Genomic DNA, 15105 nt, shown 5'->3' with positions numbered 1-15105 from the left:
TTTGTTGTGGATAACAGTGCCACCCAAAGCTGCAATAATAGTTGTAAAAACATTTTTTTTTTTTTTAAATCAAGGAACAAATGAGACAAAGAAAATCAAGGCAGTCTATACCGACACAGGGTTACATGTTCAAAATGGGCTGAAAGTTACGTGGACAACTTATATAGCCTCTTCCCTGTAACATTGCACTCTCCTCTTCAGTACAAGGAAGAATACATTTATAAGCAAGATAAGTTAAGAAGCACTAATTCTCCAGGATAGCAATAAGGGAAGAACATAAAAGCAGAGAGGTAAAACAAGACAAAATACATTAATTTACACATTAGAATTAGGAATATAGGAGTGAGAAGATCAACTCATTAGATATTAACAAGTAAAAAACAAAAAACAACCTTTCTGCCAAAGCAAGGATTAAATACCAACAAATTGAACGTGAATACACTTATTTTGAAATAGCGACTGCAGGTATTTCCGGTATATATTTGCCTAACTTGACGGACCTCATGCCGGCGCAGGACAGTCTGGCGCGTAGCCTCCTTCTCGCTCTCTCTCTCCCCCCCCCCCCCCCCCCCCCCCTCCTCCCTTTCTTCCCCTCTCCTCCACACCAGCACCAGAGGTTTATGGAGGAGAGCCAGCCGAGGATTGTGCTGCTATGCAGAATTTGCATTACATCCACTGTGTCTTGATATCCACAGACACGACCCGGGAACATAAATCTATACTCTTTCTAACTCCGTTTTTGAAACAGCACTTTGGATATTCAGATGTCAAGATTTACAACAAAACAAAAACGTTTGACCACATTTAAAAAGAGAAAATTGACCAATAATATATTGTTAAATTCGTCCTAAACCACTGTTTCCATCTACTTGTTTGCTCCCAGCAGATCTGCAGTAGTAAAGGTGCTTGTAAAGGGCTCGATGCTACAGCCTTAATGTTTAATCACGAAGCTTCATGGGCTTCTTTCCCTTTGATCTGCACTTATTGATTTCTCTCATCATTAGACTGGTGCATTAGCGTCAGTCTCATTTCCCAGAGTGGCTGCTGCACTGCACTGGGGCCTGTGCTAGTGATGGTGGGGGGATTCCCTGAATGATACTGAGCTGTGAGTATATGATGTCACACTCTTTGTCTCCTATTTTAAGACAGAACACAGACATAAGAGCAGTCAAATGTTTTTTTTTTTCAGTGCTTTCCACATGTGTAAGTCCAAACTCCCCTTTTGCTGCATTTTGTCCCTCCATTCTTTATAGCGAAACCTTTCACAATAAAGGTCTCTTTAAGATGTATAGAAAAGGATGAAAGGAAGGAGACATGCTACCAAGATCATTTTATTTTTACGAGCCCTTCGACTTCTCAGGAAAATGAAAGTGCTGCTCGGGGCTCAGGATGATTACTCCAACATGGTTCATGAGCAGCAGAAATATAATTATGGTCAGAGCTCTACCTTGTGGAAGGGCAATGTGCTTACACGACTTTGAGGAGTTACCTTCTGTTCGTAACACTGACAGTCATCAAAAATGTTTAAAAACATTGTAGCCTCTGCCTCAGTCCCTTTACATCAGAAACACAAGAAAAACATAGTTTCATGGACTCTTTTAATCCAGCTGATGTTGAGATGTTTCAGTCTCGAGCAAAGCAAAATCACTGACAGATATTTTCCCACAATATGGCTCTAAATGAGAAAAGAGGAACCCTCTCCCAAATGTGTCCCCAAGTGACCCATGACAACACCAAAAGAGTTGTCTAGTACTGTCATTTCCTATTTTTATTAGCTCTCCTATCCTTTTTTATCTCAGAAATAGTAAGTTCCTAGCAGAATAAATCTTTCATCGCTTCTTCTTCCCTTTTCATTTTCTTCATGTGTTAAAAGAAACCACATTCAGAAAGCACACCAATAGTACCCGTCACTGGTTAGAAACATCAGAGGACAACAAAAACAAAGAAAGGCTTGCATCAAATGCACCAGCTTTTACTTCCGCCCGGAAACACCACAGAGACACAATAAAGCCTTATGAAGTGAAAACACAAACACAAGCATTGCTTTTATTTCAGTCAATTTACATCATTGACTGTGCATGAACAGTGTCATTCATAAAGTTTCGTCAAACACATTTTAGTCAACACCATATGCTCTCCATGATGCTCCATGCAGGCCATTTTGAAAAGAACCAGTCACGTTCTAGGAGCTTAGTTGATCTTTTGAGTACTTACTCTTTCTTTAACCATAATCACAGTCTTGCTACACACTACAATATATTATAGACAAACAACAGGTTTACCATTTGAACAAAACAATGGAATGTAAACAATTAAAATAGGATTAATGAGGTCAATTTTTACTATCATAGATCGTATAAATACAGCTAATTATAGAGAAGGCGGGATTGTGTTACTTCCTGATTGGGAAAACAACAACAACAACAACAACCTCTCTTATCTTTTACATTGCTTACCCTCCTTCTTTTACATTATTTATTTTTTGTATTGTCTTCGTCGTTTTTTTTGTTTTGTATTCTTTGTTAAGCGCCTTTGAGTATTTAGAAAAGCACTATAAAAGTCTAATATATTATTATTCTACACTTCTGGGAGCATCTTCTGTTCAAGTCGATGATTTAATAACTTAACTCTTTTGTTGCCCGTCACTTCTGATTGTCAAAACTCTACATTAGTGTCTTCAATTTAAAACATGCCCTTGTACGTGTCCCTGTCCTCCTGGTTCTTCTCCTCCATGCGCATGTTCAGCACAGCCAGATTCTTCTTCACGGCCTTCTTCATGCTGGGGTCGAGGTCCAGCACCCTGCTGAAGTCCTGCTGGGCCTCCGCTTCATTCCACACCTCCAGGTGGGCCTTACCTCGCAGGTAGAAGGCCTTCACTACACCTGGAAACAAATACACTTCCATATCTGACAGCAGCACAATCATCATGATGTGAATCATTCAGGAGCCTTTTGAAACCGTGTTACATTTACTGTACATGTGCATCCATGAACACATACTGGTGCAGACTGTGCATGCACCAATTCTTTAGGGTCAGACTTTTATAGGCACATGAAGCATGCATTTACAGCTACCATAAAAAATGCTGAGTGAAAACATACTCAGCATGTTAGAGTGAATAAGCCATGAGGCTGTAATGCTAACACAGCATGACAGTGATTCACACTCACATATCCACCGTCTGAAACGTGATAATTTACTGAGCGTATGAGATTCCTCGGCTTTAAAAGTGTCTCCTTGCTGGAGAGCCACACTTGTGCTGTTAACGGGGGGCAAACCTGGGTGCTGATTGATGATGTCACTGGTGTGTTCAATGACCTCGTAGTACTCCTCCATGCGCAGCAGACATTGGCAGTAGTTGAGCGTCAAGGTGTTGGCCATCTTCTCCAGCTTCAGCCACTGGACCTCCCATGCTTTCTTCTGCAGGGGAAAGAAGATCGTCCGTGATCAACACCCTTTACACCACGGTCTTTCCTCAGACTTTGAAAGGAGCAAATCATTTTTGGTGTTTTCAGAGGCAAAGAAATAATAAAAAGAAAACAACACCAGTGCACACTATGCACGAATAATCACAGTTAAAAAATTACAGTTTTGTAACTGTTGCATGTGTAGTACATTCACAGAAATATAAAATACATGCACACACTGGGCTCTATTTTTGGATCTGCACGTTGGAGCTTTGTATATTATTTCATATAAGTGATTGAATGTTTTTTTCAGTTAGGGTGTGTGCTGGGTCTTCTGGGAAGTGTGTCAGCTAAACACCTATTTAAAATACTCATTTGACATAGTGACCTTGGTCTGCACATTCTTTATGCAGATGATGGCTTCCTTGTACTTTTGTGTGGCCTCTTGGTAGTGTCCTTGTTTGTAGAGTTTGTTCCCCTGTCCGTGCAGCACAGGCACCACCTTCAGCCTCTCCTCATCACTCAGAGCCCACGACTCCCTGTTGTACTCACTGGGCTGCTGCACCTGTCAGTCATACACCGATGTGAGTAATTTACTGAGTTGACTTAAAACACTTTTAATGTAGCATTGAACTATGCTGGTGCACTAAATTACACTATTGTACAACACCAAACTGAAATATTCATGTATTGATTCATAGATCACACAGACTCATGTGGTCATGTCTCTTCTGTCTCACCCTGAGCAGCTCCAGGACAAAGTAGAGAGGCTTCGGTTCCTTCATCAGCTCGTCCAGGTCATCGTAGCCGAGGGTGTGGTAGGCGAACATGTTGGCCATACCACATGTGTGGATGTGCCAGTCCACCGGGTCTTTGCCCTCCGTGATGCGCCTCATACTCTTTGATACAAGTGGGTACACACCAGTGTGCTGGAGGGGAGAGCAGTTAACAAGACTACATTATGAGGATGATCCAGATTTGCAAAAAATGTTGACCAACTTGCCTTGAATGCCTTAGTAACTTAACTGTCTGTTGAGCATCTCCTGGATTCAATCAGTCAATTAATAAACCTTTATGTATACTCCAGAGCTCATTGAAGGGCAAACCACCTTTACAATGATATCAAGTCAATAACAAAGCAAGTACAGGACAGACTACAGAGCGCCACATGAACCAGAAGATAGTTGGATAAAAGGTCATTGAAATCACCATTAGTTATTTTGATATGTAGATGAAGTCAATCAAAACATAAAATAAGATATGAATAGAACTCTTTAAAAGCGGAATAAGACATGGTGTGTATGGAATTGGTGCATTTATTATCCTCTTTTTTAAGGTGTCTTTTAATTTAGTTTAAAAAAAAGCCAGATAATAATCTTAATATAATTTTACAACTATTTAACATCAACTCAAGTATTTTCCCTTAGTTGAACGAGGCAAGTCTGCCCTCTACTGGGTGTTAGTGATACTGCATTGCTTTACTCATCTGAGTGCGAGGTGCAGCCGTGTTATTCAGAGGGGCAAATAAATGCTGTAAGCCCCATCTAACCTAATCAGAGAGGAGGGGAGGCAGTGGTGCTGATTCAGCAGGAATCAGAGCCGATTAGGAAAAAGTGAGGCTGCTGCAGATTAACGACAGCATGCCTGAACCCATCTGTCTCTGACACACACACACACACACACACACACACACACACACACACACGGTCACAGAAACACAGACAAGGCATGACACATTACATAAGAAACACATACATCAACATATAGTCGAGGACGTGTCTGTGGTAGGTTGCATGTATCGTACTGTGTATTTGAATATTATATCTGTACGGCAGCTTTCATGACAGGAAGGGGTCACAAAGATTAAGTACATTAAGCACATTTTTAAAGTGAACCTAAATTAAAAGTGACTCAGACTGAGGCAGTGTTTTTAATTAACCACATGTTCAGTTATTCTATACATTTGTCTTTACTTTAGGTAACCTGTTGAACCTGTTTTTAAAAAGTTGAAAACGCCTAACTCCTTTCTCTGCAAGCCCTGTGAGGCTCATTAATGCATTTTGTTATATCTGGCAACTCGTGTTCTTATTTTTTAATTTCATTACAGAGAGGTCTCAAGGAGAAGCGTGGGCTTATTGTGCTTAATATTTAAAACTGGAGCACAGAAACATGTGTCCTGTTCTGCTGTTTAGTTACTTAGAATTGAAAGCAGCCTATCACATCCACACCTGCAGCGTGATGTCACTCTGTGTAGAGTCGAGCTTTTTACTGACAGACTTTAATACAATGTGCTTAAAAACAAACAAATAAGAAACCTAGGTAACACAACAACAAATAAAAACACGAAGCAGCTGAAACTACTGCAGACTAAATTCACCCACAATGGTGTCGCACCAGAATTCAGCCACTTCCCCGATCCTCATAGAGGCCAGCAGAGTCTCCCAGACGTCCAGTTTGAACATGTTGCCGATCACAATCTCCATGGGTGTCCCCGCCACTTTGCTGTCATCTATCACTGTGCGATCATCGTCACACAACTGGGTGCGGAAGTGGAACGTTACCTGGGGGGAAAGAACCATGTTGAGGAATAACATGAAGCGTGCTCGTTAAGAATAGGACCGTTGTGAGCTTTTAAACTTAGCTCAAACTCAGCTTAATTATAGGAACTAGAAAGTCCACATGCATGGAAGGTGAAAGTCAGATGATCATTGAGGACATAAAGTCTTTTTGCATGAGAAAAAAGTTGGTCTCAAGTCAAAACTGACTTTTTTTTAACGGGTGTAAACACACAACAGTCTCAATTAAAACGTTATGTCATGAGCTTCACACTGTGCAGTTATTCAACAGTGCAGACCTTTACACACACACACACACACACACACACACACACACACACACACACACACACAAACAGGATGGAGGACAGACATGCCAAGGCTGTCTTGTGTAACGTCAGAGGAAAGTCGAACAATTCAGCGGAGAAGTGTGCACACCTTGGGAAAAAAAAATCTGCTCTTTCTAGAGGATCTCCTATAAAAACCATCTCCAGCACAAGCTAGGCGGGATAAATGGAAATATGATAACACCAAATGCCTTTGGCAACCCATCACTTGATGCATTAAGGAAACCTCTGTACCAGTTAAAAGTAGATATTCAACGTGTGCACTCTCCTTGAATTTGAAGCTATTTTCTTAATTCAAGAGTCATTTTAGCATGAACGCACGAAGGACTTGATTATTGTCTGTTCACACTGCATACTGTGTCTACCTTCTACACTGAAAGCTTTATGCACTCAACCATCATCTGTCACGTTCCTGCACAACTGTGCAGCTGTTAGATACACTTATGTTCGTAGTCCAAAGGACTGCAGATGAAAACTAGCTTTAAGCTAACTCTGGCACAATGCATCAAATGGTAACATGTAGGCTATGTTTAATTTGAATATGGTCACTTTACAAATAAAATACATTAAATAATGATTTTTTTCCTCATTTTAATTGTTTTCATAGTTTGTTTTATTTTCATGTTAAGTGACAGTTAAAGTAATCATGTTTACAAGCTTTCTACTTTTTATTACACAGCTGCTCTGATTTTGCACCAAAAAATGCCAAATTCCTTTCATTGGGAAATTTGCCCAAAACTTGGTCCTGATTCTGAATTATAAAAAAAGTTGATCACACAAAGTAGGAGGAGCGTTCTGTCTTGAAAACTAATCTCACTCATCAATAGATAATAATTATTTCGGTTAGACTCGTCAAGTTACTCATCACACCTGAATGAATGATGTTCTTTATCAGCCTCAACTGGAACTGCAGCAACAGATAAACCCTGTTTTAAACTGAACCCGCTTCAGATTGGCACAACCCCAAAATGAAATCCATAGATCTTCAGTAAGGAAGCCAATCCATACATATTTAACAAAAACCCTTAGACCCCATATCAAATGTTTTAGTCATGCTTTACAACAGGCTTTCAATAAGCTGCTACTTATTTCTCCATTAAGTCTAGGGATACTCAAGGAGATACAACATTTTGCCTTTATTTGATCTAATGTATGACAAAAACCCTGCAAAGTTTACAATTCAGTCAATGACATGTTTTTTAGATGGAGGGTATGGTTGTATATTAGATTTAAACGTTGCTCTTCCTCGTCTCTGCAGGTCATGTGATGCTGCGCACAGGAGGCTATAATTAAAAACCATATACTAATATATTTATAGAACTCTCCTATAAGATTCATAACTTTAAAAAATACTGTGCGAGGGAACTCTATTAATCAATTTGAACTGGCCTAAAAGATTCACCATTCAAAGCTGCTATAATTATCCATATTCTTTCATTAGATTTATGTTTTACTGAAAGTGGGATGTAAAGTCAAAGTTTTTTCTTTCACTGATAAGTCCATCATAGATCACAACAAAGTTAGTTTAATTAAAAATACAACAAAAACAGATTTAATTTACAGCTCTTATGATGTTATACATTTATTGATGGCCCTCTTTACCTTTGCCCCAGTGATGAGTTTTGGGATGTCTCCGGTGCCTCCATGCAGGATAGTTTTCCTTATTCCCTCTGAGCCCAGCAGCAAAGTATCCTGTATGTCTGTCATCTTTTTTTTTTTTTTTTTACTGTTGTTTAATCTTTATTGATCACCTTTAACAAATGCTTTTAAATGAAATGGGCCTGTGTGTCTGATATGAGGTGTTCAACATGTGTAAATGGGTATGGATTACTTGGAGGTGTTGCTCAAATGGATTAGTTTAGGCAGGGATAATGAGATTAGAAACTTCTCCTCCTCTCCTTATGCTTCATCTTCTCTTTGTTACTTTGTGTGTCAATAGTTGTCACAAGCAATCTGCCAGAGAACTAACAGACCCAGAAACATCCAGAAAGACAGACAAAAAACACAGAGTACTGGGGGCAATATAATAGATTCACTTGTTTCTTAAGGAGTGCCTTTTGTTTTGTCCTATACATGTTGATGTGTTGAACTACCATTACACAAGAAGGGGAAGTAAAGTCTGTGTGTGTAAGAGAGAGCGAAACAAAAGAGAGGGAGAGTAAAAAAGAGGGAAAAAAAAAGATCCGTGTGAGTAGGACATGTTTTCCATTCCAGAGGAAATTTCCTGGATTTATGTGGATGTGGGGATATGAACAACATGGAGAATACTAAGAAACGGTGCAGCAGACAATAACTGCGCGGACTCCTTGACCTTGTGTATAAAACATCTGTCTCCCATCTGGGGCGAGAGTGTGTGTGTGCGCACGCGTGTGCTTGACAGAGGGAGTGAGCAATCCAAATCTCCTGTGGAGTTTTGCTAACAAAGTCTGCAAGCAGTTTGAGAGGCAATTATTGTCCAACATCACCCAGTGTTAATGCCTTATTCTGGACTAATTGCACAAATAGAAAGCCCTATAACTGAGCCTTGGCAACGCTCACAATTGTGTAACTTTACAGCTTTGTGTTTGGTCTGTGAATGTGGAGGGAGAAATGCGTATTTCACCATGGATTTATCAGGCAAGGCTGCTGCCTTATCTCTATTTGAATAAGGCCTCTTTATCCTTGGGAAGTGCTGCAACATACTATCAAGTTTGCCTTTGTATCCACTGAAGGGTCAAACAGGATTGGGCAACAGTTTGGAAAGTAAATGGCAGCTGCCAAAGCACAGGTATGGGACAGATTGTATGCCCCCTTGTGGACAAGGATTGTATTACATCAGGAGTTAGTCTCCTCTTTATCATATAGGGCCTGGTTAATAAGTGTTGTTAACATCGATCTGTAAATTCATTCTAGACTTTTTTTTTTTAACTACATGTGATATTTTGTGACATAAAAACTTCAGTTAACTGGCCTTTAAACACACATTTTATCTTAAAAGTGTAGAAAATAAAATAGAAAATGTTAGGTTGCAAAGTTATTAGCATGCTAAGGTGGCGGTTTATGCATAATTTACTTCAAATATACTTAGAACATTAAAAAAGGTTAACTGTTTTTCGGCTGTTTCTTCCTCTTTCACCCTTCTCTGTGGAAACACCTGGCATTATGGCGGCACGCTTATCTTTGATGACAGGGTTGTGCTGCTAGTTACAGCCTTACACATCATTATCATATTTGTGCGTTGAAGACAAAACCAAATGTAAAATAAAAAATGTCTGACCTTTTTTTGGTCATTTAAAGAAGTTTGTGTCAAAATATTATTTGGGGTCATTTGAAGATGTGTAAGTGTTCTCACCTCTGATCATTTCTCCTGTCCTGCTAACTTGTCGGAGACATGATAGTCAGCGGTGTGTGTTGGAACTCATTCTTTGTCTCAGAGTGACTCATTATGCCTGCGTCACACCGCCTACACCTCCCTCTATGCGTGTCTGGGTGCATTTGTGTGTGTGCAGAGGTGCATGCATATAAGAATTTGCTTCATGTACAGCCTAGCGTGGGAAATCCAATGCGCCTGTTTGCTGAACTGCATGCAAAACACGCACTTTTACAACAGGTTCAGCTATAAGCAAGAAGGTACACCCCGGCCTCCATCCCATTTAGCCCTGCTGGAAACCCGCTGCTGATGCATTAGTTCCACTTTAAGCAAGTCATACTCTATTTCTGGAAAGTACAGTCATGGATTTCCTGGGGAGGAGCTGCTCCCTGTGTGAAGCCATTCATTCATATACATAAAGCACGGGGGAGGGCTCCTTCCATGACGCACGACATGCACGCACATAGCATAATGTTTATGAACGTGTAAACCTTTTGCTCCTCCGCTGTGGAATCGGGGCACAGCACAGGAGTGAGTGAGCAGATATTCATCTCTCTCAGTCAGACTGACATGCAGAGCTGACCTTGCAGATCTAAAAGGAAGAGGCTCATGCAGTAAGAACAGTGTGGGGGTCACTGTGTAAGGATGGGAGTATGATGTCACCACATTTATTTGGCATTGTAGCTTCTTAGTATTTAGCAGACTGAAGATTTAAAATGAAAATGAGCATGATAAACATTATTAGTTTAAAAAGTGACTTTTGACTTGCCTACAGTATTCGTACAGTCTGTAACATTAGCAACACTTTGCTTGCAACCTGACAGAGATTTTAACTTTCAAAATGTGTGCTTTGTTTTGGGAACTAGATTCACCCTATTATAATCTGTCAATATTTCATTAGATTGAATGCTAATTGGATGTAATGACAGAAGCTTCATTATATCACATTTCATTTTTTTTAAGGTTTATTTTTTGATTTATCGTTCCTTTATTTTATAGACAGGACAGTGGATAGAGTCAGAAATCAGGGACAGAGAGAGAGGGGAATGACATGCAGGAAAGGAGTCACGGGTCGGATTTTAACCCGGGCCGCCTGCTTGGTGTGCGCACCAACCACTAGGCAACCGGTGCCCCATATTTCATTTTGAATATTTAATAACCACTATCTTAGGTCAGCTACTGGATGCATTTAATCTTCCTCCTCTTTACATCTTTATTCTGGACTAAAGACAAAAGCATAGATTCTGCACACCCTCCCATTTTTTTTGAAATATGGACCACACACACACACACACACACACACACACACACACACACACACACACACACACACACACACACGTATATAATGTGGATAACAGAATTTCAAACATCTTCAGTAAGACATTTAACTGGTTAAGGATCTCCTGGCTAAATTATGCCATGACTTTTCGTTTTCTGTTATCTAGGATGTTTTTTTACTTGAGCTAGACATCACTATGAAACGCTACTGTGTGCACACATACACTGTACTAGCAACTTAAATATTCAATCCAGGAAAAACTTACTGGGAAGGTATAACTAACACTAAGCAATCTGAAAAACTGCTCCCAAATGATTGAGAACAATTAAAGCATGCTTTAAAAATCCTTTCTAACACATAGTTACAAATTAACTCTCGAGTAGTCGTTTCAAGACTCAAATTCACAACAAACATAAGTTTACCAGATGTTGTTTGCTATGTGAGTCTGGGTTTAATGGAATCTCAGCCTTTAGCTCAGGAAAACAATAACTCAATGCATGCTGGTCACGTAATGCAAGCTAGGATGCTAAGCTAGTTGATGTAATTCAAAAAAACTGCTCTCAACTTAACATGGAACAAATATAAATTATACTGATCAGTCCTGATAATCTCTGTGTTTCCTTTGTGAATTTCAGATTCTCCCACAACCCACACCTGTACACAATGTCACAGCTCTTGTCACACTTAAAGGGATACTTCACCCATTTGCATTAAGCTTTGTATCATTAGAAACCTGGTAGTATTTTTGAATGGTTGTGCATCTCTCCCTCATTTTCCCCTGAGATGGGAAATCTTTGTATTTCTGAGTCTGAAAGGGAGCTTCCAGTGACGCAAAATGACGATTTTTGCAAGACAGGCCGGTCTTGTCTTTTGGCTGCCGGCCGCCCGCCGGGGGCCGCTTGCCGGGACACAAGACCAGCTTGTCAGCAGCAACCGTCTAGTGGCTATATTGCTGGCCGCCCGGGGCGGCTCTAGCTGGGGCGGACTGGTAGTGTCGGTGCTCTCACTGTTTGCCTGTGGACACAGACATAGAGTCTGTTTTCTGCCAGGAATTTCCAAGATACCAATTCCTTCTGGAAGAAATCTCTGAATCAGTTGAGGAAATGGCCTCATGTGTTGAAGTAAATATGTCTGTAAATGTTTTGATTACTATATTTCTACTGCTATATTTTATATTTTGGAGAAACTGTAACGATCTAATTTCCCTCTGGGATTAATAGAGTATTTCTGATTCTGATTCGGACCTTAGTGGGAGTGGCCTGCGGTGCTGTGCATTCTGGGATTTGGTGTCTTTCATCCACACGAGCCAAAAAGACACTTTCTGCCTTTTCTCTGTCAAGAAGGCACCAACTTCAAAATGTATTTCACATTTCTACTACATATATGACTCAATGTCAATACAGATTCATCTTTCAACAGGTGAAGTATCCCTTTAAGGACTACATAGTGGTCATAAAGTGTGGAATAAATAGGCTACTGTGATGACTTCAGCTGCTATAGTCTTCATGAAATTATAAATGATCAGTTACTGATACTGCCTTATACGACTCTTATGCTTGATCAGAAAAACATATGGTCCTCACCTCAACTCAACCGTTGTTGGTGCATGCACAAGAGCTTGTAAATCCAGTGGTGTTAAGGTGATGATTTGTGTAATCGCTGTTATACTGAATACCTATCATTATTGTGCCATTAGTCATAAGTCAATGACAGCTCAGTTTGTTGTAAAACATTTTGCACAAAACATACAGTGGGAAAACGTTCACTTTCAGAGTCAGTTCAACAATAGTTACTGTGCATTTTTGATTTTTATTCAACTAAGAATTTGAAGCTTTTTGATGAAAACTTGTTTGTGAAGTCACCATGAGTCTTTGCACTTATTTACAAGTGAGTACGTGTGCAAAAACATTTTGATATTTGCAGATTAGGTGAATCAGAGTCTGACTTAACTTATGAATGAAGTGCTTTGGCAGAGTAAATGTTCTAGGGTCACCTAACTATATATTTCATGGTATAAACTATAACCAACTAAACAAGAAAAGTTACTGCATGTTTTTCATCTACTCCTTCAGATGAGGAAGTGAGTTTTGTATGATTTCCAGACCATCTTTCATATTTCCTACAAAGATTTTGAGAGGATAAGCGAGATGGCAGCCGTTCAGTCAGGCCAGTCGTATCCCCGGGCCCATGGATTTCATCTCTGGATCTTCTATTCAAACTGTGTGTATGCCTTATTTATCAAAGTGGCCAAAATGGAGGAAAGCTGTGCAAACAACCTTTATTCATAGATTACAGATGTGGAATTTGAACACCCGCTTGCCCAAGCTCCTGACAATGCAAAGTTGTGCTTAAATGAGCCTCATCTGGTCTTTATTCATACCTTTTTACCTTTAGTATTCATCACAGGATCACAGAGGTGTTCTTCATTGTGTTTCCTACCCTTGTAAAGTTCCACTAGCACATATTCCTGAGTTTAAATTTCCCTGCAGGCCACAGATCTGAAAAGATTGTATAACAAATGGCAGTCTCCCAACTTTGTCTTACAAAGTTTTGCTGTGAGTCAACAACACAATGACGATGTTGTTCTACGGCTGGATTAGCACAGGGACAGACAAAAACAGAGCAGAATGACAAGTATGTATTTTTTTAAGCATCTATCTACTTCAGAAAAGCCTGGGTTGAGGCCATGCAGGGAAATACCCTTTACTCTCCTTTTATTGTAAAAATTCAGTCTAGTCATGCAGTAACACCCAGCTCTGACATGCAAAGCGATAAATGTTGAAAAGCCCAAGAATAAAAGGTCAGAGGTGACACTCTATGCTCTGTAAACCTCTGCAAGAGGGGACTTTTGACCCTGCAATACCTCTTCTGACCAGTAGGAGAAGTGCTGGATAACTCATTAACTGTGTATATGTGTGTGTGCTGTAGCTGTCCTGACAAGCAAAACCCTCAGTAACAGCCTGCACTGGAGCGCTATGAAGTCAGTGTATTAGGACAGGCGAGAAGTTTCTGGAATGACACATTAGCTCACATTAGCTGTGGGCTTAAGCACACATCAGCTGCTGCTCTTAAATTACCCTCACTGTGTGCTTATTGCAGCCTCTGTGAAGGGAAATTATACATACACTAACTTATTACTTCCTCTTGCATTCTATAGCCTTTAATCTTTTAGTCTGTGCACAAGGATCTGCATTGTTGTGTCCTGATTTTCATGGCTCCGTCCTAGCTGCTGGCCTTTGGCTGCGTGGCTCTTCCCCCCCCCCCGACCGGGCCCCTGCCGACTTGCTCTCTGCCTGGCCCCGACCTTTAGCTACATACCAGAACACATAGCAGCCGGGACAAAGGGCAAATGCACACGACACTTAAACACACACATAGAGCACACACGTATAGACGCACAGCTTATGCTAGCACTAATTGTAAAGGTGGCACAGGAAATATTGGATCGAGGTCTGTTATGTGCAACAGTGAAGGAACAATAACATGAAGTGAGACACACAGCCACATCCAGGGACCAGCTAAATATACCTAGGGATCTAAATATGTACATCATTATAACTGATTATTTCTTAAGATTTCAGTATTCAGTGATGGTTTAAGTCCCAATAAAAAAACAACAATAATAACAGTTTCAATTCAATGTCCAGAGTGTATGTAACCTATGAATTCTATGAAGGGATTGCAGTGTTAAAACAAAAACTGAGGTATATTGTCAACTGGTTAAACTTAGACAACTGCTTCAGAAAAAAGGAGCCTTTATGATGTTAAATTGTTAGAGTAAAAAAAAGTACTGAGTCTGCCCACCAGAAGCTGCTCCAATTAAGTCAGATGTCTGACGAAGGGCGAGGCCCCGAAACGTTACATGATATAAGGTGTGAGTGCAAGGTTTTGGTGTCTGGGTTTTCAGTTTTTCCAGTCTTCAGAGTTAGAGGCAGTATTGCAGAGATGAGGTCTTTGAGGTGGTAGGTTTGAATATTGAAGTGTTGCACAAAAATCTGGACACAGGAAAAGACAAGATTAATACAGCGAAACAGACGTTTTCAAAGATGCTTCAAAAAAAGGAAAAACTTAACAACAGTCCATCCTAAATCATCATATCTACATCATTACATCTCAGTCTTCAAATCTTTAATTCAAAAGCAGAGAGAATGCATACCTGAAGATC

General features: G+C 40.1%; 1 protein-coding gene across 1 annotated transcript; it reads right to left on the bottom strand.

Moving 5' to 3' along the window:
* Positions 1-1956: 1956 nt before the first annotated feature.
* Positions 1957-8142, bottom strand: aipl1 (aryl hydrocarbon receptor interacting protein-like 1). Its single transcript, XM_061046439.1, has 6 exons — positions 7912-8142; positions 5789-5968; positions 4148-4336; positions 3796-3972; positions 3279-3420; positions 1957-2882 (listed from the first exon to the last, which is right to left on the bottom strand). The coding sequence occupies exons 1-6, from the start codon at positions 8014-8016 to the stop codon at positions 2683-2685; spliced, it is 993 nt and encodes a 330-aa protein (XP_060902422.1). The 5' UTR covers positions 8017-8142; the 3' UTR covers positions 1957-2682.
* Positions 8143-15105: the final 6963 nt, after the last annotated feature.

The sequence above is a fragment of the Labrus mixtus genome, chromosome 9, assembly GCF_963584025.1.
Source record: "Labrus mixtus chromosome 9, fLabMix1.1, whole genome shotgun sequence".
NCBI lineage: Eukaryota > Metazoa > Chordata > Actinopteri > Labriformes > Labridae > Labrus > Labrus mixtus.
Note: the sequence above shows the minus strand (reverse complement) of the source record. Positions and strands in the feature narration are given on the sequence as shown.

Bases quoted from the DNA above. Each gene is read 5' to 3' on its own strand.
- aipl1 (XM_061046439.1), bottom strand. From the start codon at position 8,016: ATGACAGACATACAGGATACTTTGCTGCTGGGCTCAGAGGGAATAAGG. The intron at 3,973-4,147 runs GTGAGACAGAAG...TATGACTGACAG, and splicing joins TTGTCCTGGAGCTGCTCAGG to GTGCAGCAGCCCAGTGAGTA. The intron at 2,883-3,278 runs GTTTGCCCCCCG...ATTTGTTTCCAG, and splicing joins CATCATCAATCAGCACCCAG to GTGTAGTGAAGGCCTTCTAC.